Below are 23040 nucleotides of genomic sequence, written 5' to 3'. Positions count from 1 at the left end.
ACATTATTCACATGTGAATAATATAAATATAGTCTGTTCCACATAGTAGCTCAGTTACAAAGGATGAAAAGGGTAAGGATGGAAAGGATAATGCACACAAGGGCACACAAATAGGGCGAAAACAAAAGGTATAAAGTAGACAATAATATAAATATAACATGTATGTTATATTTATATATTATATATACAGCATATAATATATACAATATATATATATATATATATATATATATATATATATATATATATATATATATATATATATATATATATATATATATATATATAAAACAAATCCCAATTGTGAAACACCAGCTCTGTTTGACAGCGCAAACATTTCACTTTGAAATGCAAAACCTTAATGTCAATTGACATTCACAAGAAGGTGAATTAAATCTTGAATAAAATTAATTCTTCCAAATAATCATGAAAGAACCGAATTTGCTTTGTTACCAAGAACACGACGCTAGAATGTGTATGTTTTGTTCACATGAATCAGCATATATTGTATTTATATTGAAGCTGTAATAGCTGCAAAAGGTGGACCCACATCATATGGAACCCTATGGGTTAGGAATGGGATGGCACTTCAAGTTCATATGTGAGTCAAGGCAGGTGGCCAAATACTTTTGGCAATAAAGTGTATATATAGATTAGGAAGTCGCCTACAGCCATGTGTTTAGTACGAGACCCTGGCAGTTTTTTGCATCTGTGGGCCAGCCAGTGACTTTCAGAGCCTCAGTGGTTGAGTGACTAGAATTTGGGCCTTTACTGTCGTTACCTTTTGCCACATTTTCACAATATTGCACTTTTTTAGAATCAAACTGGACAATTTGAAACACTTCAATGTCCTCCAGTTTCATTATTTTTGGGGGTTTTTTTTTGCTGACGACACTCCTTCTTTCCAAAATAGAGTACCGTATTTTTCGGACTATAAGTCGCAGTTTTTTTCATAGTTTGGCGGGGGGTGCGACTTATACTCAGGAGCGACTTATGTGTGAAATGATTAACAAATTAGCGTAAAATATCAAATAATATTATTTAGCTCATTCGCGTAAGAGACTAGACCAGTGGTTCTTAACCTTGTTGGAGGTACCGAACCCCACCAGTTTCATATGCGCATTCACCGAACCCGAACCGTAATCATAAAATGATGTTATTATATTCAAAAAATACAAATAGATATATATTTTACAAACAGAAAGATACAGGAATGTACACATAATCCCATGTTTACATCTCATTGTGCAACATGTGAATGTTTTAGTGGGAACTAAATGCGATATCTAAAATGGGTACACATTATTTCCAAAGTAGGACATATAATACTAGTACACAGCTCATGAAAAACAATATGTTATAGTCATTGTAAGTGGGCCAAAATACTTATATTAGAAAATAATCTCATGATTACAGTAATAAAACCTTTAACTTGTTATTTAGTCAGGTTTGGGACAGGTGTGACCACATGGGCTCCACCGAATGCTCAAGGAACCCCTAGGGTTCGATCGAACCCAGGTTAAGAACCACTGGACTAGACGTATAAGATGTCATGGGATTTAGCGATTAGGAGTGACAGATTGTTTGGTAAACGTATAGCATGTTCTGTATGTTATAGTTATTTGAATGACTCTTACCATAATATGTTACGTTAACATACCAGGCACGTTCTCAGTTGGTTATTTATGCCTCATATAACGTACACCAGGGTTGTCCAAACTTTTTCCACTGAGGGCCGCACACTGAAAAATCAAAGCAAGCGGGGGCCATGTTGATATTTTTTTATTTTAAAAACCATTATAATATAGATATACAAAAAATATACATTTAGGCCTCCACTCAGGCTTGATCCCAGGGACCCCAAAGGGTTTTGGTAAAAAAAATATTAAAAATGTGTCATTATTCAGTATTATTATTTTTATTATTATTCAAGTTTTAAATCCCTAGATCAACATTAGGTCTATCTGTCAATATAACATTTTTTAAGATTTAAGTAGTATGCTCTTTTTGTCAAAGAAAACCCAGTTTTTTTATGGAAAAAACACAAAATATGCAATATTTTCACCCAATAAAATTTTTAAGTGGAATATTTGAGATGATATAATAATTGGAGCCTTAAAAAGGTCAATAACTCATAACACCATTGATTTTAATGCATTATTATTTTTTGAGCGATGACACTTAAAAACAAACCACACAAAAATTATTGGGGAACCAAAATGGTCCTACTCATTAAAGTGTTAAAAAATAAATTATACATTTTTTTTACTGTTTACTTTTAACACAATAATCTCGAGATCAACTTCAGATCTATCCGTCAATTATAAGTTGTATTGTTGTTCATGTTTTTTGTTTGTTCGTTTTAGGCCCTTCTTTAAAAAAAAGAAAAAACAGCAAAAAAAAATGTATATGGCAAACAAAAAATATGCAACATTTTCCCCCAAAAAATATCTCAAAGTGCAATATTTAATGTGACGTAATTGGAGCCTTGGATAGGTCAATAATTCATAATAACGTTGATTTTGATTCATTATTATTTTTTAAAGAAAGAAACAGCCTGCATGGCAGCTTTGTGTTATTAGAGTAAACATTGCAACATTTTCTTGTTACATTTCACCTGTTTGGTCTTTCATACCACTTTTTATGTTTTTAATTTTTTTAATCGTATTTTAAAATGGGCCGTGGGGCCGTTAAAAAATTACCTGTGGGCCGCAAATGGCCCCCGGGCCGCACTTTGGACATCCCTGACGTACACTTATTCAGCCTGTTGTTCACTATTCTTTATTTATTTTAAATCGCCTTTCAAATGTCTATTCTTGGTGTTGGCTTTTATCAAATACATTTCCCCAAAAAATGCGACTTATACTCCAGTGCGACTTATATATGTTTTTTTACTTCTTTATTATGCATTTTTGGCCGGTGCGACTTATGCTCCGAAAAATGCGGTAGTAATATAACAACAATAATAATAATAATATTAAAAGGAATAATAATTTCCTTGACCAGGCTACAAACCAAAGTCTACTTTACACATTTTACTTATATTGTATACAACTTCCTGACTAGTGCTTTTGTTATATATAGAAGAAAAAAATTTGTCACTGGATGGTGCAATATAATTCTTATTACACTGATGTTGTCAGATAAAACATTGAAATTAAAAATTCTACTGTCAAAATGCTTATCTGTCAAATATTCTAACTAAATGTACTTTGATTATGTAGGGTAAGAAACTGTAATAATAGACTAGATTTAATTAAATGTAACTACACATGTTTGACCATTAACAGAGAGTTAATGATTTCCTGTCTAGAGCTTTTAAAAAATATATAAATAAGTGTTTTTTTCCACTGGAGGGTGCTGTTTAATTCTCATGATAGGTATGCCATCTGCTAAAAATAAATATATAAATAAGGATTAGCGATATAAAAATATATACCTATCGTAAATTGAACGTAATTAGATTTAATAACAATAATGATAATAATAAATTACTTGACCAAGTTACAGGGCACAGTTGAAGGTTTCTACTTCCTCACATTTTTATGTTATTTCCCAGTACCGTATTTTTCAGACTATAAGTCGCAGTTTTTTTCGGGGGTGCGACTTATAGTCAGGAGCAACTTATGTGTGAAATTATTAACACATTAGCGTAAAATATCAAATAATATTATTTAGCTCATTCACGTAAGAGACTAGACCAGGGGTGTCCAAAGTGCGGCCCGGGGGCCATTTGCGGCCCGCAGCTAATTGTTTACCGGCCCGCCACACATTCTGCAAAAATAGCAAAATTGATAATATTGCAAAAATTTAAAAGAACGGAATGAGGTGAAATCTAACAAGAAAAAGTTGCAATGTTGACACAAAGCTGCCATGCAGGCTGTTTTTTTTCTTTTGTCTTTCTTTTTCTTTTTTTTGCCATTGCTAAAAAAAAATCTATGTTATAATGAATTATTACTTAAAAAATATCACTTGAAAATGTTTTATGTGGAAAAAATATTGCATATATTGTGTAGTAGCTAGGGATGTCCGATAATGGCTTTTTGCCGATATCCGATATGCCGATATTGTCCAACTCTTTAATTACCGATACCGATATCAACCGATACCGATATCAACCGATATATACAGTCGTGGAATTAACACATTATTATGCCTAATTTGGACAACCAGGTATGGTGAAGACAAGGTACTTTTTTTTTTTAAATGAATCAAATAAAATAAGATAAATAAATTAAAAACATTTTCTTGAATAAAAAAGAAAGTAAAACAATATAAAAACAGTTACATAGAAACTAGTAATTAATGAAAATTTGTCAAATTAACTGTTAAAGGTTAGTATTATTAGTGGACCAGCAGCACGCACAATCATGTGTGCTTACGGACTGTATCCCTTGCAGACTGTATTGATATATATTGATATATAATGTAGGAACCAGAATATTGATAACAGAAAGAAACAACCCTTTTGTGTGACTGAGTGTGAATGAGTGTAAATGGGGTGGGTTGGTGCACTAATTGTAAGTGTATCTTGTGTTTTTTATGTGGATTTAATTTTTTAAAAAATTAAAAAAATTTAAAAAACGATACTGATAATAAAAAAAACGATACCGATAATTTCCGAAATTACATTTTAACGCATTTAGACATCTCTAGTAGTAGCCATATAAAAACATCAAAGTTTTCTTTGACAAAAGAGCATAAAACAAACAAAATAATAGTTCCAGCATAAAATGGACAGATATATCTGAAGTTGATCTCGTAACTTAAGTGTTGAAAGTAAAAGAAAAACTAATAAAAATGTATCACTTTATGAGTGGGGCCCTTTTTGGATCCAAAATATATTTAGTGATTTTTTATTTATCTTTTCACTGTGATCACTCAAAAATATGAAAGAATTAAAATCAATGTTGTCCTGCATTATTGATATTTTAGGGCTCTAATTACTAAATACTGCATATTTCAGTTTTGCTATAAAAAAAACTAAGTTGTTTTTGACAGAACATTTTTTTTTATTTTGTATTACCTTATATCAACTTGAAGTTGATATAGAGATTTACTGTAAGCGTTAAATAATTTAAAAAAAAAACAATAATCTGACTTATTTTTAACATTTTAATGATTGAGACCCTTTATGGTCCCCGGGACCCCTAAAGGTAAAATAAATAAAAAAATCCATAAATGTTGTTATGGTTTGAAAATGACAAATATCAAAATGGCCCCCACATGCTTTAATTTTTCAGTGTGCGGCCCAAAAAATGTGACTTATATATGTTTTTTTCCTTCTTTATTATGCATTTTCGGCCGGTGCGACTTATACTCCGAAAAATACGGTACTCCCCCATAAAAAAGCAATAACGGTGAATTCTACCGCCATGCAGGTTAAGTATGTTGTTGAGATCTAATTTTCCGTGAGGGTGGGGCGGGTGTTGTTGAGAGCCAAGCACACAGAAGGACAGCAAACACAAGTCGGGGGGAAATCTGCACCGGGGCAAAGTCAACCGGAGTCTCCTTGGCAAAGCGCTGCAGGGGGAAGCAGGCAGGTGGGCTGCAGCACAGCTTGAGAGAAGAGAAGGACGGCGGCACGACACGCAAGCACGGACACAACGGACGCTCACCTGAGTTCTGACGCCGCCAGGATCTGAAAGAGGTCGGAGAACAGGCGCAGTGAGTGACGGGTTAGCAGGTGCACGCAAACACTCGCACGCCTTCCCCGGTGCAAGGCAACACTCCCTCATTAGTGGAGAAGGTGGACGCCAGGTGTCTGACCGCGCTTCACTTTGTTGTGCTTTGCAGGCGCTGCCTGACAGTCTCGTAACGAGGTTGGGAAAGAACTAAGCAAGGAATTTTTTTTATTATTTTTTTTTTTCGCTCCAGCAGTTTCTGTTTATTGGCTCCCTGAGGGACTACACCTCCTGAAAACACACACACCCATCATGCACATACACCTGCACTCACCCCCCGCCTTAGGGCGCTAAGCTACACTTAAAGACACCCGATACACCCGCACTGCAGGCCTTCAGTGAACTTTGACCTGTTACGCAAACAGACAGAGCTGATAGCAGGCACACGTGCAGGTAAACACCTTCATACTTAGCCTTCCATTGCTATATAGGAGTATTTAAGGCAGGAGTCGGTGCCATTTGCTTGTTAAACCCCTCCCTAAAATAACGTTTTTTCAATTAAAATCTGTATTCGCCATTTTTGGAAATTTAATTGCGAAAATGGGTAATTTGAGCAACAGGACCGAAAGTGACAGGATTGAGTTTTTAAGTGAATATCAAATAAATGGAATGTACCCCAGCAGGTACGAGACATTGATACAACGTTGATTATACGTGCACGTCCTTTAAAACCGACTTTGAAACGACGTTGCAAAATAGTTGTGTTTGTAAATTGAGTTGGTGTCCAACGTTGTTGGTTGGGAAATGACCAAAATGCAATGGTCAAGTCAAGGTCACAACCCGACATTGATTAAACGTTGTCAAAAAAGCATGTTGTTTCAACGTTGTATTTGTGTTGAGGAATATTGGTTGGGAAGTGACTATAATTCAATGGTCAAATCAACGTCAGAACCCAACATTGATTAACTGTTGTCAAAAAGCATGTTGTTTCAACGTTGTATTTGTGTTGTGGAATATTGGTTGGGAAATGACCAAATTTCAATGGTCAAATCAATGTCACAACCTGACATTGATTAAACGTTGTCAAAAAGCATGTTGTTTCAACGTGGTATTTGTGTTGTGGAATTTTGGTTGGGAAATGACCAAATTTCAATAGTCAAATCAACGTTACAACCTGACATGGAATAAACGTTGTCAAAAAGCATGTTGTTTCAACGTATTTGTGTTGTGGAATATTGGTTGGGAAATGACCAAATTTCAATGGTCAAATCAATGTCAGAACCTGACATTGATTAAAAGTTGTCAAAAAGCATGTTGTTTCAACGTTGTATTTGTGTTGTGGAATATTGGTTTAGAAGTGACTATATTTAAATGGTTAAATCAACGTCACAACCCAACATTGATTAACTGTTGTCAAAAAGCATGTTGTTTCAACGTTGTATTTGTGTTGTAGAATATTGGTTGGGAAATGACCATAATTCAATGGTCAAGTCAACGTCACAACCTGACATTGATTAAACGTTGTCAAAAAGCATGTTGTTTCAACGTTGTATTTGTGTTGTAGAATATTGGTTGGGAAATGACCAAAATTCAATGGTGAAATCAACGTTACAACCAGACATTGATTAAACGTTGTCAAAAAGCATGTTGTTTCAACGTTGTATTTTTGTTGTGGAATATTGGTAGGGAAATGACCAAATTTCAATGGTCAAATCAATGTCACAACCTGACATTCAATAGACGTTGTTTCAACGTTGTATGTGTGTTGTAGAATATTGGTTGGGAAATGACCAAAATTCAATGGTCAAGTCAACGTCACAACCTGACATTGATTAAACGTTGTCAAAAAGCATGTTGTTTCAATGTTGTATTTGTGTTGTGGAATATTGGTAGGGAAATTACCAAAATTCAATGGTCAAATCAACGTCCCAACCTGACATTCAATAGACGTTGTTTCAACGTTATGTTTGTGTTGTGGAATATTGGTTGGGAAATGACCAAAATTCAATGGTGAAATCAACGTCACAACCCAACATTGATTAAATGTCGTCAAAAAGCATGTTGTTTCAACGTTGTATTTGTGTTGTAGAATATTGGTTGGGAAATGACCAAATTTCAATGGTCAAATCAATGTCACAACCTGACATTCAATAGACGTTGTTTCAACGTTGTATGTGTGTTGTAGAATATTGGTTGGAAAATGACCAAAATTCAATGGTGAAATCAACGTCAGAACCCGACATTGATTAGACGTTGTCAAAAAGCATGTTGTTTCAACGTTGTATTTGTGTTGTGGAATATTGGTTGGGAAATGACCAAAATTCAATGGTGAAATCAACATTACAAGCTGACATTAAATAAACAACGTCAAAGAGCAAGTTGTTTCAATGTTGTATTTGTGTTGTGGAATATTGGTTGAGAAATGACCAAAATTCAATGGTCAAATCAACGTCACAACCTGACATTCAATAGACGTTGTTTCAACGTTGTATGTGTGTTGTAGAATATTGGTTGGAAAATTACCAAAATTCAATGGTGAAATCAACGTTACAACCTGACATTGAATAAACGTTGTCAAAAAGCATGTTGTTTCAACGTTGTTTGTGTTGTGGAATATTGGTTGGGAAATGACCAAATTTCAATGGTCAAATTAATGGCACAACCTGACATTTAATAGACGTTGTTTCAACGTTGTTTGTGTTGTAGAATATTGGTTGGGAAATGACCAAAATTCAATGGTCAAATCAACGTCAGAACCCAACATTGATTAAACGTCGTCAAAAAGCATGTTGTTTCAACGTTGTATTTGTGTTGTGGAATATTGGTAGAGAAATGACCAAATTTCAATGGTCAAATCAACGTCACAACCTGACATTTAATAGACGTTGTTTCAACGTTATGTTTGTGTTGTAGAATATTGGTTGGGAAATGACCAAAATTCAATGGTCAAATCATCAGAACTCGACATTGATTAAAAGACATCAAAAAGCATGTTGTTTTAATGTTGGATTTGTGTTGTAGAATACTGGTTGAGAAATGACCAAATTTCAATGGTCAATGGATGAAGTACTGGCTGTCCATAGTCGGGACCCGGGGTGGACCGCTCGCCTGTGCAACAGTTGGGGAGATCTCTATGCTGCTGACCTGTCTCCGCTTGGGATGGTCTCCTGCTGGCCCCACTATGGACTGGACGCTCACTATTATGTTAGATCCACTATGGACTGGACTTTCACTATTATGTTAGATCCACTATGGACTGGACTCTCACTACTATGTTAGATCCACTATGGACTGGACTTTCACTATTATGTTAGATCCACTATGGACTGGACTCTCACTATTATGTTAGATCCACTATGGACTGGACTTTCACTATTATGTTAGATCCACTATGGACTGGACTCTCACTACTATGTTAGATCCACTATGGACTGGACTCTCACTATTATGTTAGATCCACTATGGACTGGACTCTCAATATTATGTTAGATCCACTATGGACTGGACTCTCACACTATTATGTTAGATCCACTATGGACTGGACTCTCACACTATTATGTTAGATCCACTATGGACTGGACTCTTACTATTATGTTAGATCCACTATGGACTGGACTCTCACTATTATGTTAGATCCACTATGGACTGGACTCTCACTATTATGTTAGATCCACTATGGACTGGACTCTCACTATTATGTTAGATCCACTATGGACTGGACTCTCACTATTATGTTAGATCCACTATGGACTGGACTCTCACTATTATGTTAGATCCACTATGGACTGGACTCTCACTATTATGTTAGATCCACTATGGACTGGACTCTCACTATTATGTTAGATTCACTATGGACTGGACTCTCACACTTTTATGTCAGACCCACTCGACGTCCATTGCATCCGGTCTCCCCTAGATTTTAGGAAACAGGGACAGGCAACAAATGTTCATCTATATAAAATTGTACATTTTACTTCCTGGCCCCCGTTCGGCCCTTTTTGTAGAGGAACTTTTTTTTTTTTTTTTTGCCAACTTCAAGGGGGACTTTTCTTCTTCCACAAGTCCCAGACCAGCAGTGGGCCGAGCACTAAGCGGAGTAACGAGTGAGGGAATTCAAAGCGACATCACGGCCGTCACAGTCGCCCGTCGTCACCCGAATCTACTCAGGTGCACGCCGCGCCCCGGTGGGCCCGGCGCCGGCGTTATTGCCTCTGCGACCTGATGGCACCGTGACAGATGCTCGGGCCGACTGGAGCTGGCGGCTCGCCGCGGGGAATGTAAGCGCCGCACGGTCGCTGCACACGGCGTGCTTGTGGTTGGCCTGCTTGGGACAAACTGTAAGAACACATTCATGCCCTTCCAAGACCTAAAAAAGAGCTATCTAGCATTCACACACATGCACATAAGACTGAGCCTCAAGGCCTTTTTGTTGTTTACTCTCCATCTTGGACTTCCCCTGCATCCCTCCTGGAACAAGCAGGGATCTGAGTGGCAGACACACAATGTGGCTTTTAAAGACTTCTCTGTAAAAGTGTTATTAGGCGTGCGGGAGCGCGACATTGCCTTTAGTGCTCGTGTGGAAAGGAGCGTTTGAAGGCAAGCACTTCTTGAATATGTGGCTGACTTTGGCTGCTTGAATTAAGGGCGTGTGGAAGACTCGCCAACTGCACCAAAACAACTATAAAACAGGAGTCACGTTTTTAGCACTATTAAAAAAAACACGATTGGGATTTGCGTCACTTTTCGCTTGTTGCATTTTATTCTTCGGTTGCTTATTAAAGGTGCCGTATTTTTGGGACTATAAGGCGCACTTAAAATCCTTTCATTTTCTCAAAACTCGACAGTGCGCCTTATAACATGTACGGTATAATTTTGGTTGCGCTTACCGACCTCGAAGCAATTTTATTTGGTACATGGTGTAATGATAAGTGCGATCAGTAGATGGCAGTCACACATAAGAGGTACGTGTGACCAGTAGAGATGGCAGTCACACACAAGGGATACGTGTAGACTGCAAAATTATGGCAGTCTCACATAAGAGATATGTTTGGACTGCAATATGATGGCAGTCACACATATGAGATACGTGTAGACTGCAATACGATTGCAATCACACATAAGATATACGTGTAGACTGCAATATTATGGCAGTCACACATTAGAGACACGTGTGACCGGTAGATGGCAGTCACACATAAGAGATATGTGTGACCAGTAGATTGCAGTCACACATAAGAGATATGTTTAGACTGCAATATGATGGCAGTCACACATAAGAGATACGTGTAGCCTACAATATGATGGCAGTCACACACAAGGGATACGTGTAGACTGCAAAATTATGGCAGTCTCACATAAGAGATATGTTTGGACTGCAATATGATGGCAGTCACACATATGAGATACGTGTAGACTGCAATACGATTGCAATCACACATAAGATATACGTGTAGACTGCAATATTATGGCAGTCACACATTAGAGACACGTGTGACCGGTAGATGGCAGTCACACATAAGAGATATGTGTGACCAGTAGATTGCAGTCACACATAAGAGATATGTTTAGACTGCAATATGATGGCAGTCACACATAAGAGATACGTGTAGCCTACAATATGATGGCAGTCACACATAAGAGATATGTGTAGACTGCAATATGATGGCAGTCACACATAAGAGATACGTGTGACCAGTAGATGGCAGTCACACATAAGAGATACGTGTGACCAGTAGATGGCAGTCACACATAAGAGATATGTTTAGACTGCAATATGATGGCAGTCACACATGAGAGAGATAAGTGTGACCAGTAGATGGCAGTCACACATAAGAGATGTATGTGACCAGTAGATGGCAGTCACACATAAGAGATACGTGTGACCAGTAGATGGCAGTCACACATAAGAGATAAGTGTGACCAGTAGATTGCAGTCACACATAAGAGATATGTTTAGACTGCAATATGATGGCAGTCACACATAAGAGATATGTGTAGACTGCAATACGATGGCAGTCACACATAAGAGATACGTGTGACCAGTAGATGGCAGTCACACATAAGAGATACGTGTGACCAGTAGATGGCAGTCACACATAAGAGATATGTTTAGACTGCAATATGATGGCAGTCACACATGAGAGATAAGTGTGACCAGTAGATGGCAGTCACACATAAGAGATAAGTGTGACCAGTAGATTGCAGTCACACATAAGAGATATGTTTAGACTGCAATATGATGGCAGTCACACATAAGAGATACGTGTAGCCTACAATATGATGGCAGTCACACATAAGAGATATGTGTAGACTGCAATATGATGGCAGTCACACATAAGAGACACGTGTGACCAGTAGATGGCAGTCACACATAAGAGATAAGTGTGACCAGTAGATTGCAGTCACACATAAGAGATATGTTTAGACTGCAATATGATGGCAGTCACACATAAGAGATACGTGTAGCCTACAATATGATGGCAGTCACACATAAGAGATATGTGTAGACTGCAATAGGATGGCAGTCACACATAAGAGACACGTGTGACCAGTTGAGTTGAGTTGAGTTGAGTTTGAGTTTATTTGGAACATGCAAGCATACAAAATGATACATCACAATTTCCAGTTTCTCTTTTCAACATGTTCAAAAAGGAGTAGGAAGAAGCAGCTTATTTAATCCTACCCCTTTTCTTTACATAACAGTTGCTGAAACTTTTTTTATTCACTTCCTGTTCTCAATTTTTTCACAATAAACTCCATATGTAATCACAATAAAAATAAATAAATAAATAATAGTAAGAATTTAATAATAATAATTGGTGAAGAAAGTCATATTTCATATGATGAGATAAGTAAGATTACTTTAAGAATGAATGAATGGATGGATGAAATAAATTGAGAATGTTTGTCATGGTTCTTCTTGTTTGTACTTTGTAAACACTTTAAGTTTGAAGAGTTTCTTGAAGTGTATCATATTAGTACATTGTTTGATTGCTTTGCTTAATCCATTCCATAATTTAATTCCACATACTGATATACTGAAGGTCTTAAGTGTTGTACGTGCAAACAAATGTTTTAAATTACATTTTTCTCTAAGATTATATTTCTCCTCTTTTGTTGAGGAGAAATAGTAGATTGCAGTCACACATAAGAGATACGTGTGACCAGTAGATTGCAGTCACACATAAGAGATATGTTTAGACTGCAATATGATGGCAGTCACACATAAGAGATACGTGTAGCCTACAATATGATGGCAGTCACACATAAGAGATATGTGTAGACTGCAATATGATGGCAGTCACACATAAGAGACACGTGTGACCAGTAGATGGCAGTCACACATAAGAGATACGTGTGACCAGTAGATGGCAGTCACACATAAGAGATATGTTTAGACTGCAATATGATGGCAGTCACACATGAGAGATAAGTGTGACCAGTAGATGGCAGTCACACATAAGAGATACGTGTGACCAGTAGATGGCAGTCACACATAAGAGATAAGTGTGACCAGTAGATTGCAGTCACACATAAGAGATATGTTTAGACTGCAATATGATGGCAGTCACACATAAGAGATACGTGTAGCCTACATTATGATGGCAGTCACACATAAGAGATATGTGTAGACTGCAATATGATGGCAGTCACACATAAGAGATACGTGTGACCAGTAGATGGCAGTCACACATAAGAGATTCGTGTGACCAGTAGATGGCAGTCACACATAAGAGATATGTTTAGACTGCAATATGATGGCAGTCACACATGAGAGATAAGTGTGACCAGTAGATGGCAGTAACACATAAGAGATACGTGTGACCAGTAGATGGCAGTCACACATAAGAGATAAGTGTGACCAGTAGATTGCAGTCACACATAAGAGATATGTTTAGACTGCAATATGATGGCAGTCACACATAAGAGATACGTGTAGCCTACATTATGATGACAGTCACACATAAGAGATATGTGTAGACTGCAATATGATGGCAGTCACACATAAGAGATACGTGTGACCAGTAGATGGCAGTCACACATAAGAGATATGTTTAGACTGCAATATGATGGCAGTCACACATGAGAGATAAGTGTGGCCAGTAGATGGCAGTCACACATAAGAGATGTGTGTGACCAGTAGATGGCAGTCACACATAAGAGATACGTGTGACCAGTAGATGGCAGTCACACATAAGAGATAAGTGTGACCAAGAGATTGCAGTCACACATAAGAGATATGTTTAGACTGCAATATGATGGCAGTCACACATAAGAGATATGTGTAGACTGCAATATGATGGCAGTCACACACAAGAGATATGTTTAGACTGCAATATGATGGCAGTCACACATGAGAGAGATAAGTGTGACCAGTAGATGGCAGTCACACATAAGAGATGTGTGTGACCAGTAGATTGCAGTCACACATAAGAGATACGTGTAGACTGCAATATGATGGCAGTCACACATGAGAGATACGTGTATCAATCAATCAATCAGCTTTATTGTCCATTCTTACATGTACAAGACACATAAGAACTGAAATTACATTTTCGGCACAATCCCGCTAAGAGCAGACATACGTTACAGGGAGACAAGACGGGACCGCCAACGGATCAGCCTCACTTAGGCGCTCCTCAAAAAGGTGGGAAAAAGGTGACATTGGGGGGAGGGTGGAAGTAAAAAAAATATCAGTCTGAGGCTGGACCCTCAGGAATGGTCCAGACTGAGTCCGAGGAAAAAAACCTCACATAGCATGGCACACATAAACAAGGTACATTTAATCACAACAACTCGCAACAAAGTCATCCAACAGGACCTTGGAGGCCGGCAGCTGCTGTTAAGCGCTGCTCAGCCCCCACAACCCCGGAGGAATAAAGCAGAGGTGAAGGCGTTGATTGGGGAAGGGTGTGTGCGTGCATGTATGCCCAATTAACTTGGGTGAGATGTTGGATTGTCTTTATGGGCCGAGGCCGGCCCCAAGAGTTCAAGAGTTCAAGAGTCCGACCCAGGTGCTTTTGAAGAAAAGGGAAAAGGTCAAAAGCGTCCATCTTTGAGGAGTCCTCGGGGGAGTGTTTTCAAACAGCCTGTTCCTCAAGGCCATTCGAGGGAGTCAAATCGTAGATTAAGATGTTGTTTTTTTCTTCGAGCAGTCAAAACAATGACATTCCTGCTCTATATGCTGGCTCTGACAATTCCAATTTATTCTTTCTGTAACATCATCAAGATCGAATCTACCTTGCGATTCAAATCAGCAATCGCTCCAGTCTGTGATCCCACAGCACGACCCATTCCTTCCATTGCGTTGAACAGCCTGTTGGCCCCTTGAGTGGCTGCCATCGTCTTCCGAATTTGACGATACACCAGAGCAATGCCCAGCCCAATCAGCAAATGCCCTGCGATCACAGCTCCAAATAGGTAGATGTCTTCCACGTCCTCGATGGAAAGGACTGAGAGGCACATGATTCTCCAAGTATTCCAGGAATCTCTCACGTACCCCGCAGCAATGGTTCCATCAGGGCAGCCAGGCTCCCCCGAGCCTCTTTTCCTTGTCGAAAAGACTGTGTCAATTGCGTCGAGAGTCCAGTTGATCAAATTCATTTTGATGTTTAGATTTGAGGACAGCTCAAGAAAAGAGGCTTCAAAATAGTTCAAACAAGACAAAAACAAAGAGAGCAAGCAGGGAGGGAAGGAGGGAGCGGAGAGAGATGCGACCGCCCTCACCAGTGGCAAGACAGAAAAAAAACAAAAGAAAAGTGTAGACTGCAATATGATGGCAGTCACACATAAGAGATACGTGTAGACTGCAATATGATGGCAGTCACACATAAGAGATACATGTAGACTGCAATATGATGGCAGTCACACATAAGAGATACATGTAGACTGCAATATGATGGCTGTCACACATAAGAGATACATATAGACTGCAATATGATGGCAGTCACACATAAGAGATACATATAGACTGCAATATGATGGCAGTCACACATAAGAGATACATGTAGACTGCAATATGATGGCAGTCACACATGAGAGATACGTGTAGACTGCATTATGATGGCAGTCACACATAAGAGGTACGTGTAGACTGCAATATGATGGCAGTCACACATAAGAGATACGTGTGACCAGTAGATGGCAGTCACACATACGATATGACTCAAGTAAACAACACCAACATGTTATATGTTCCATTGAAAATATAGAACATTACACACGGCGCTCAAAAATCTATCAAAATGTTTTAGTAGGACTTTGGTAAGCTATGAAGCCACACCGCTTGATGGATTGTACTGTGCTTCAACATACCAGTATTATTATGGTGTGTGTATAAGGTAAGACATATTATCTGGCGTTTTGTTTCGCAATATTATGCAAAAACACCTTTTCTTACCTTCTGGTAAGAAAAGTCCTGAAAATTTGTGCGCCTCCGCCTTTGTAGTCCGTGTCGACACCGTAGTCGATAATCTTCTTCTTTGTCTCTATCTTCTTGTTATGAGACATTCATCCTCCGCTGTTGCCATTTCTAATATAAAGTAGTGTAAAGTTCTTACTTATATCTGTCAGTAAACTCGCCATGAAAGCGCTAAAACATACCGGTGTAGTGAGTTGACATTATTCACCCGAGGAACTTTAGTTATTAGAGAGTTCCGGTCGGACGGTTTTTTTCACGGGACACTTTTCTGGTGTTGTTGTTGTTGCACTAGTGAGCCACGGATGAGGAGATGCTGCTCCGTTATTGATTGAAGTCAAGTCTGAATGTCATTAAAACAGTTAGCTAATAATAATAATAATAATAACAATAATAATAATAGCCCTATAATCTGAAAATAGACCTGACTAGACCCGCTAATCGGCAGTGTGCTCTATGGTCCGGAAAATACGGTAACACCTGAGGATTTTAGTTGCATGTTTGCATGTGTGTGTGTGTGTGTGTGTGTGTGTGTGTGTGTGTGTGTGTGTGTGTGTGTGTGTGTGTGTGTGTGTGTGTGTTCCTTACCTGTTTTCCCGCAGCAGCCCAGGCGGCCCAGGCATTCTTTATGGGCCCCTAAGCCGCACTTGGAGCACAGATAGCCCTGGTTAAACACACCCCTGCGGACACATTGCAAGGACATTGATTTTACTCCAGGTTTTTATGGCACATAATAATGCATAAAAATGAAGAATATAATATACTGAGGACAACTTGCACCCGGTGACACTTAAGGGCTGTCTAAAATGGCGAGTTATCCGGTTTAAAATGATGCCATTAATCATGTACGTGCAGAGCCAATCAGACCCTGACTATACTTTTGATAAAACTGTCACTGGGTTTTGAGCAAATAGATGTAACGCCTTCAAGTAACACAGCTTTAAAAAAAAATTTAAAAAGGGTAAAATATTTGTGTCCAAATATTGGGGTCTGTTTTGAAGTAATTAAAACCATGCATGCGAGTAATAACCTGTGATTAATCATGATTAATCTAAAGTCAAAAGTGTGATTTAAAAAAATGTACTCATTTGAATGACTGGCTACCCAGCAGGCACAAGACATTGATACAACGTTGATTATACATCCGTGTCCTGTAAAACAACGTTGCAAATCAGTTGTATTTTAAATTGAGACAAAGTTGATGTCCAACGTTGGATCCACGTTGTTGGTTGGGAAATGACCCAAATCAACGTCACAACCTGACATTGAATCAACGTCGTCAAAAAGCATGTTGTTTCAACGTTGTATTTGTGTCGTAGAATATTGGTTGGGAAATGACCAAAATTCAATGGTCAAATCAACGTCACAACCTGACATTGAATCAACGTTGTCAAAAAGCATGTTTGAACGTTGTATTTGTGTCGTAGAATATTGGTTGGGAAATGACCAAAACTCAATGGTCAAATCAACGTCACAACCTGACATTGATTAAACGATGTCAAAAACAATGTTTTTTCAACATTTTATTTGTGTTGTAGAATATTGGTCGGGAAATGACCAAATTTCAATGGTCAAATCAACCTCAGAACCCGACATTCATTAAACGTCAAAATAAATGTTGTTTCAACGTTGTGTTTGTGTTGTAGAATATTGGTTGGAAAAAGGGAAAAAAAATCAATGGTCAAATCAATGTCAGAACATGACATTGAATCAACGTTGTCAAAAAGCATGTTGTTTCAACTTTGTGTTTGTGTTGTAGAATATTGGTTGGGAAATGACCAAATTTCAATGGTCAAATCAATGTCACAACCTGACATTGAATCAACGTTGTCAAAAAGCATGTTGTTTCAACGTTGTTTGTGTTGTAGAATATTGGTTGGAAATCACCAACTTTCGATGGTCAAATCAACCTCAGAACCCGACATTGATTAAACGTTGTCAAAAAGCATGTTGTTTCAACGTTGTATTTGTGTTGTAGAATATTGGTTGGGAAATGACCAAAATTCAATGGTCAAATCAACGTCAGAACCCAGTATTGATTAAACGTTGTCAAAAAGCATGTTGTTTCAACGTTGTATTTGTGTTGTAGAATATTGGTTGGGAAATGACCAACTTTCGATGGTCAAATCAACGTCAGAACCCGAAATTCATTAAACGTTGTCAAAAAGCATGTTGTTTCAACGTTGTGTTTTTGTTTTAGAATATTGGTTGGGAAATGACCAAAATTCAATGGTCAAATCAACGTCACAACCTGACATTGAATAAACATTGTCAAAAAGCATGTTGTTTCCACGTTGTTTGTGTTGTAGAATATTGGTTGAGAAATAAACAAATTTCAATGGTCAAATCAACGTCAGAACCCGACATTGATTAAACGTTGTCAAAAAGCATGTTGTTTCAACGTTGTATTTGTGTTGTAGAATATTGGTTGGGAAATGACCAAAATTCAATGGTCAAATCTACGTCACAACCCGACATTCATTAAATGTGTCAAAATAAATGTTTCAACATTGTTTGTGTTGCAGAACATTAGTTGGGAAATGACCAAAATTCAATGGTCAAATCAACGTCACAACCTGACATTGAATCAACGTTGTCAACAAGCTAGTTTGAACGTATTTGTGTTGTAGAAAATTTGTTGTGAAATCGACGTCAGAACCCAACATTCCTTAAATGATGTAAAAAAGCATGTTGTTTCAACGTTAGGTTGGAGTTGCTCAACATCAGTACCTATTTCAACAAGTTCTCAACGTGGCTTCAATGTCTTGTGCCTGCTGGGTCAAAGAGGTGCTCAATACTTTTTGAATATTATGCAAAGGCTCAGGAAACCCGGGCAGTTAATTTGATGATTAAACTCTAAACTTGACATTCTAATTTTTCTTTTAATTAGATGTAAGGCTGTCAAATGTTAACGCATGAACAAATGCGATTAACCAGAAAAAAAAATGATATCATTAATCATGTATAAACGGATTAATCCCCCCATTTGTTTTGATCCCAGATGCTCCTTTACCTTAACCGGGGATGGTTGCAGAGTCGGTGAAAGCGGTTAGTGATCAGGTCGATGCACACGTCAATGCTAAAATGAGTTAGGAGACTCCAACTAGTGTGCTCGCTGGCACGTTACACTCCAAAATACACCCTGACTGTACTTGACACAAAACTGTTACCAGGTTTGAAGCTAATAAACGGAGTGCATTCAAGGAAGACATTCAAAGGGAAAAAAATCCTGAATGACATTCTGACAATAAAATTGGATTCATGTCTTTTTGCAAGGACATTTGAATGATGCTAGCAAGTCATATACTGTGATTAATCGTGATTAATCACAATTCAAAAGTGATTAATCGTGATTAATCGCAATTCAAAAGTGATTTATCGTGATTAATCACAATTCAAAAGTGATTAATCACACTTCAAAAGTGATTAATTGTGATTAATCACAATTCAAAAGTGATTGATCATGATTAATCACAATTCAAAAGTGATTGATCGTGATTAATCACAATTCAAAAGTGATTGATCACAATTCAAAAGTGATTCATCACGATTAATCACGATTCAAAAGTGATTAATTGTGATTAATCACGATTCAAAGGTGATTAATCATGATTAATCATGATTCAAAAGCTATTAACAGTGAATAATTACGATCACTTTTCAATCAAGATTAATCACGATTAATCACGATTGAAAAGTGATTAATCTTGATTAATCATGATTCAAAGTGATTAATCATGATTCAAAAGTGATTAATCATTATTCAAAAGTGATTAATGCGTTTCAAAAGTGATTAGTCGTGATTAATCATGATTCAAAAGTGATTAATCACGATTCAAAAGCGATTCGATTGATCACGTTTTAATCACGATTAATCACAATTCAAAAGTGATTAATCACGATTTAAAAGTGATTAGACGTGATTAATCCCGATTCAAAAATGATTCATCAGGATTCAAAGGTGATTAATCGTAATTAATCACAATTCAAAAGTGACTAATTGTAATTCAAAAGTGATTAATCGTGATTTATCACGATTCAAATGTGACTAATTGTGATTAATCACGAGTCAAAAGTGATTAATCATGATTCAAATGTGATTAATCATGATTCAAAGGTGATTTATCACGATTCAAAAGTGACTAATTGTGATTCAAAAGTGATTAATCGTGATTAATCACGATTCAAATGTGACTAATTGTGATTAATCACGAGTCAAAAGTGATTAATCGTGATTAATCACGATTGAAAAGTGATTAATCGTGATTAATCACGATTGAAAAGTGATTCATCGTGTTTAATCACAATTCAAAAGTGATTCATCGGGATGAATCACAATTCGAAAGTGATTAATCACAATTCGAAAGTGATTCATCGTGATTCATCACAGTTCAAAAGTGTGATTAATCTGATATTTATTTTTTTATGTAGTGTTTGACAGCACTAATTAGTCGTCAACAAGGTCTGGACTTGGGCAAGCATTCACGGTACGATACATATCGCGATACTTGAGTCACGATACGATACGGTTTTGCGATAGTTGTGATATGGCGATATATATTGCAATATTTTACCCAATTTACACGAGATGACAGTAATAATTCATTGGACAAACTGAGTCAAAAAACAATGTTTTAAACCACCTTTTTCCATGAATCATGTTTGTTGCCGCTTAAATGTAAAAAAAAAAAAGCCCTCTACTAATAAAAAATAATAATTGGTTTTAAGAGATTTAAAAATGTATCTTATATCGTAATGCAATATGTTTCCTACCCCTGTTGTAAATGACTCATTAGGATTATAAATAAGGAACTATGTTCTTGAAATATTTCACACTGTGTCATGAATCTGTAAAATACTGTTTTTTGTTTTTTTAAATCATGGATTGTGCTGTCAAAAGATTAATGTTTTTTTGTTTTTTTGTATTGATAATGATTAAATCATCCATATTTAGCGTGTATTAACTGTTTTAATTTGCATGAGCAAGCAGACTCAAAAAAGAAGGGAATAAATATGCACTTATTTAACACCTTTTCAACATGTTCTTGTTAGCAAAAAAAATAAAAAATGGTGTTATGGATTATGGACTATTTTAGGACAATACCAAGACTTGAAGAAACTGCCAGAAACCCTTCAGGGATTTTGACTCATTCTGTTCTGCAAATGGGTAAACTCCATTAAACCAAAGGATTAGTTTTAATAACGATAGATTAAGCCAAACTCATTTTGACAGTTTTTAAACAGGATTCTAATTTATTTGAGATGCTCCGGTATATTTCTTCCTTTCTTTTAAATGAACGCCTCCCCTCAAATATAAGCCTTCTTTTTTTTTTTGCCGCTCGGGAAAATAAATAACTGTCATTAACAAATGAACAATGTGGGTTTTGAAATATTGATTAGTACATGCTAGGGTTGGCTCGATACCAATATTTTGGTACTGGTGCCAAAATGTATTTCGATACTTTTTGATACTTTTCTAAATAAAGGGGACCCCCAAAAAAATGGCAATATTGTCTTTATTTTAACAAAAAAAACTTAGGGTACATGAAACATATGTTTATTATTGCAAGTTTGTCCTTAAATAAAATAGTGAACATACTAGACAACTTGTCTTTTAGTAGTAAGTAAACAAACAAAGGCTCCTAATTAGTCTGCTGACATGTGCAGTAACATATTGTGTCATTTATATTCACTGCACTTAAATTTAGAATATATTTATAATATATTTATATTATTCATATATTATATATTATATATATTATATTATTTATTATTATTATTGTCTATTATGAGCGAACTGTGGTGCTGAATTTCCCCCAGGGATCAATAAAGTACTTTATATTCTATTTATCATTCTATTATTTTGTCAACATTATAAAGGACAAGCTGTAAAAAATGTGTTATTGATCTACTTGTTCATTTACTGTTAATATCTGCTTATTTTCTCTTTTAACATGTTCTATCTACACTTCTGTTCAAATGTAATAATCACTTATTCTTCTCTTCTTTGATACTTTACATTAGTTTTGGATGATACCACAAATTTGGGTATCGATCCGATACCAAGTACTTACAGGGTCATACATTAGTCGTAATCTATATTGTGGAACAATTTCAGTAAAGTTTGTCTAATCTTATCTAATTTAAAATATCGATGTAATCGTAGTAGTATCGACGTCAGGTGTAGATCCACCCATGGCGTTTGTTTACATTGTGACGCCGGTGAGCTATTGTATCCTCCTACGGTGTGTAGTGAAGCATGTTTAGCTATTCCTTGTCTTCCAGTGATAATGGTACGTGTAAGAATCTTACTTTATTTGTCGCCATAGAGACGAGGATTAGTGATTTTAGAAGTGGCTAAAACATTAGCCGCTAACTAGTTAGCCGTGTCTTAAAGTACCTCTTCCTGAGGGTGTTTCAGTGTTACAACTTCACCTTTATCTTTACTTTTTAAGCCAAAATGCGTCCATTCTCCCTTTTCTGTCTCCACACTGTGTCTGCTTGTAAGTACTCTGTGTGTGTGCCCTGCCGAACATGCTCCTCTGCTCGTAAAACCAGCAATGTCATGACGTGACGTAGGGGCCGTCATGCCTGGGAACCGGTTCTTTTCAAACAGAGTATAGTACTCTAATTAATTAGTACCGCGATACTATACTAGTACCGGTATACCGTACAACCCTAGTACATGCTGACTTAATTGTACATTTATTTCACTATTGGTATGATATTGTGATGATAATGCCATGATGCGATACTGAATAACTGTTACTATCCTAGATAGCACAATGCATACAAAACATATTATATTGTAATTAGAGATGTCCAATAATATCGGACTGCCGATATTATCGGCAGATAAATGCTTTAAAATGTGATATCGGAAATTATCGGTATCGGTTCCAAAAAGTAAAATTTATGACTTTTTAAAACTGCTGTGTATACGACTGTATATATCGGTATCGGTTGATATTGGAATCAGTAATTAAGAGTTGGACAATA

The 23040-nt window shown here is 36.9% G+C and overlaps 1 protein-coding gene across 1 annotated transcript in view; it reads right to left on the bottom strand.

The window, feature by feature from the left end:
* The window catches only part of LOC133630230 (guanine nucleotide exchange factor VAV3-like), a 277047-nt gene that overhangs the window by 87401 nt on the left and 166606 nt on the right, over window positions 1-23040 (bottom strand). Inside the window, exons 17-18 of the mRNA XM_062021697.1 lie at window positions 16630-16721; window positions 5619-5641 (exon numbers count right to left, since the gene is read on the bottom strand). Coding sequence (XP_061877681.1) covers window positions 5619-5641; window positions 16630-16721 — 115 coding nt within the window. The remainder of the gene's footprint in view (window positions 1-5618; window positions 5642-16629; window positions 16722-23040) is intronic.

Source organism: Entelurus aequoreus, linkage group LG15 (assembly GCF_033978785.1).
Source record: "Entelurus aequoreus isolate RoL-2023_Sb linkage group LG15, RoL_Eaeq_v1.1, whole genome shotgun sequence".
Classification (NCBI taxonomy): domain Eukaryota; kingdom Metazoa; phylum Chordata; class Actinopteri; order Syngnathiformes; family Syngnathidae; genus Entelurus; species Entelurus aequoreus.
This window is presented reverse-complemented; position numbering and strand designations above follow the sequence as displayed.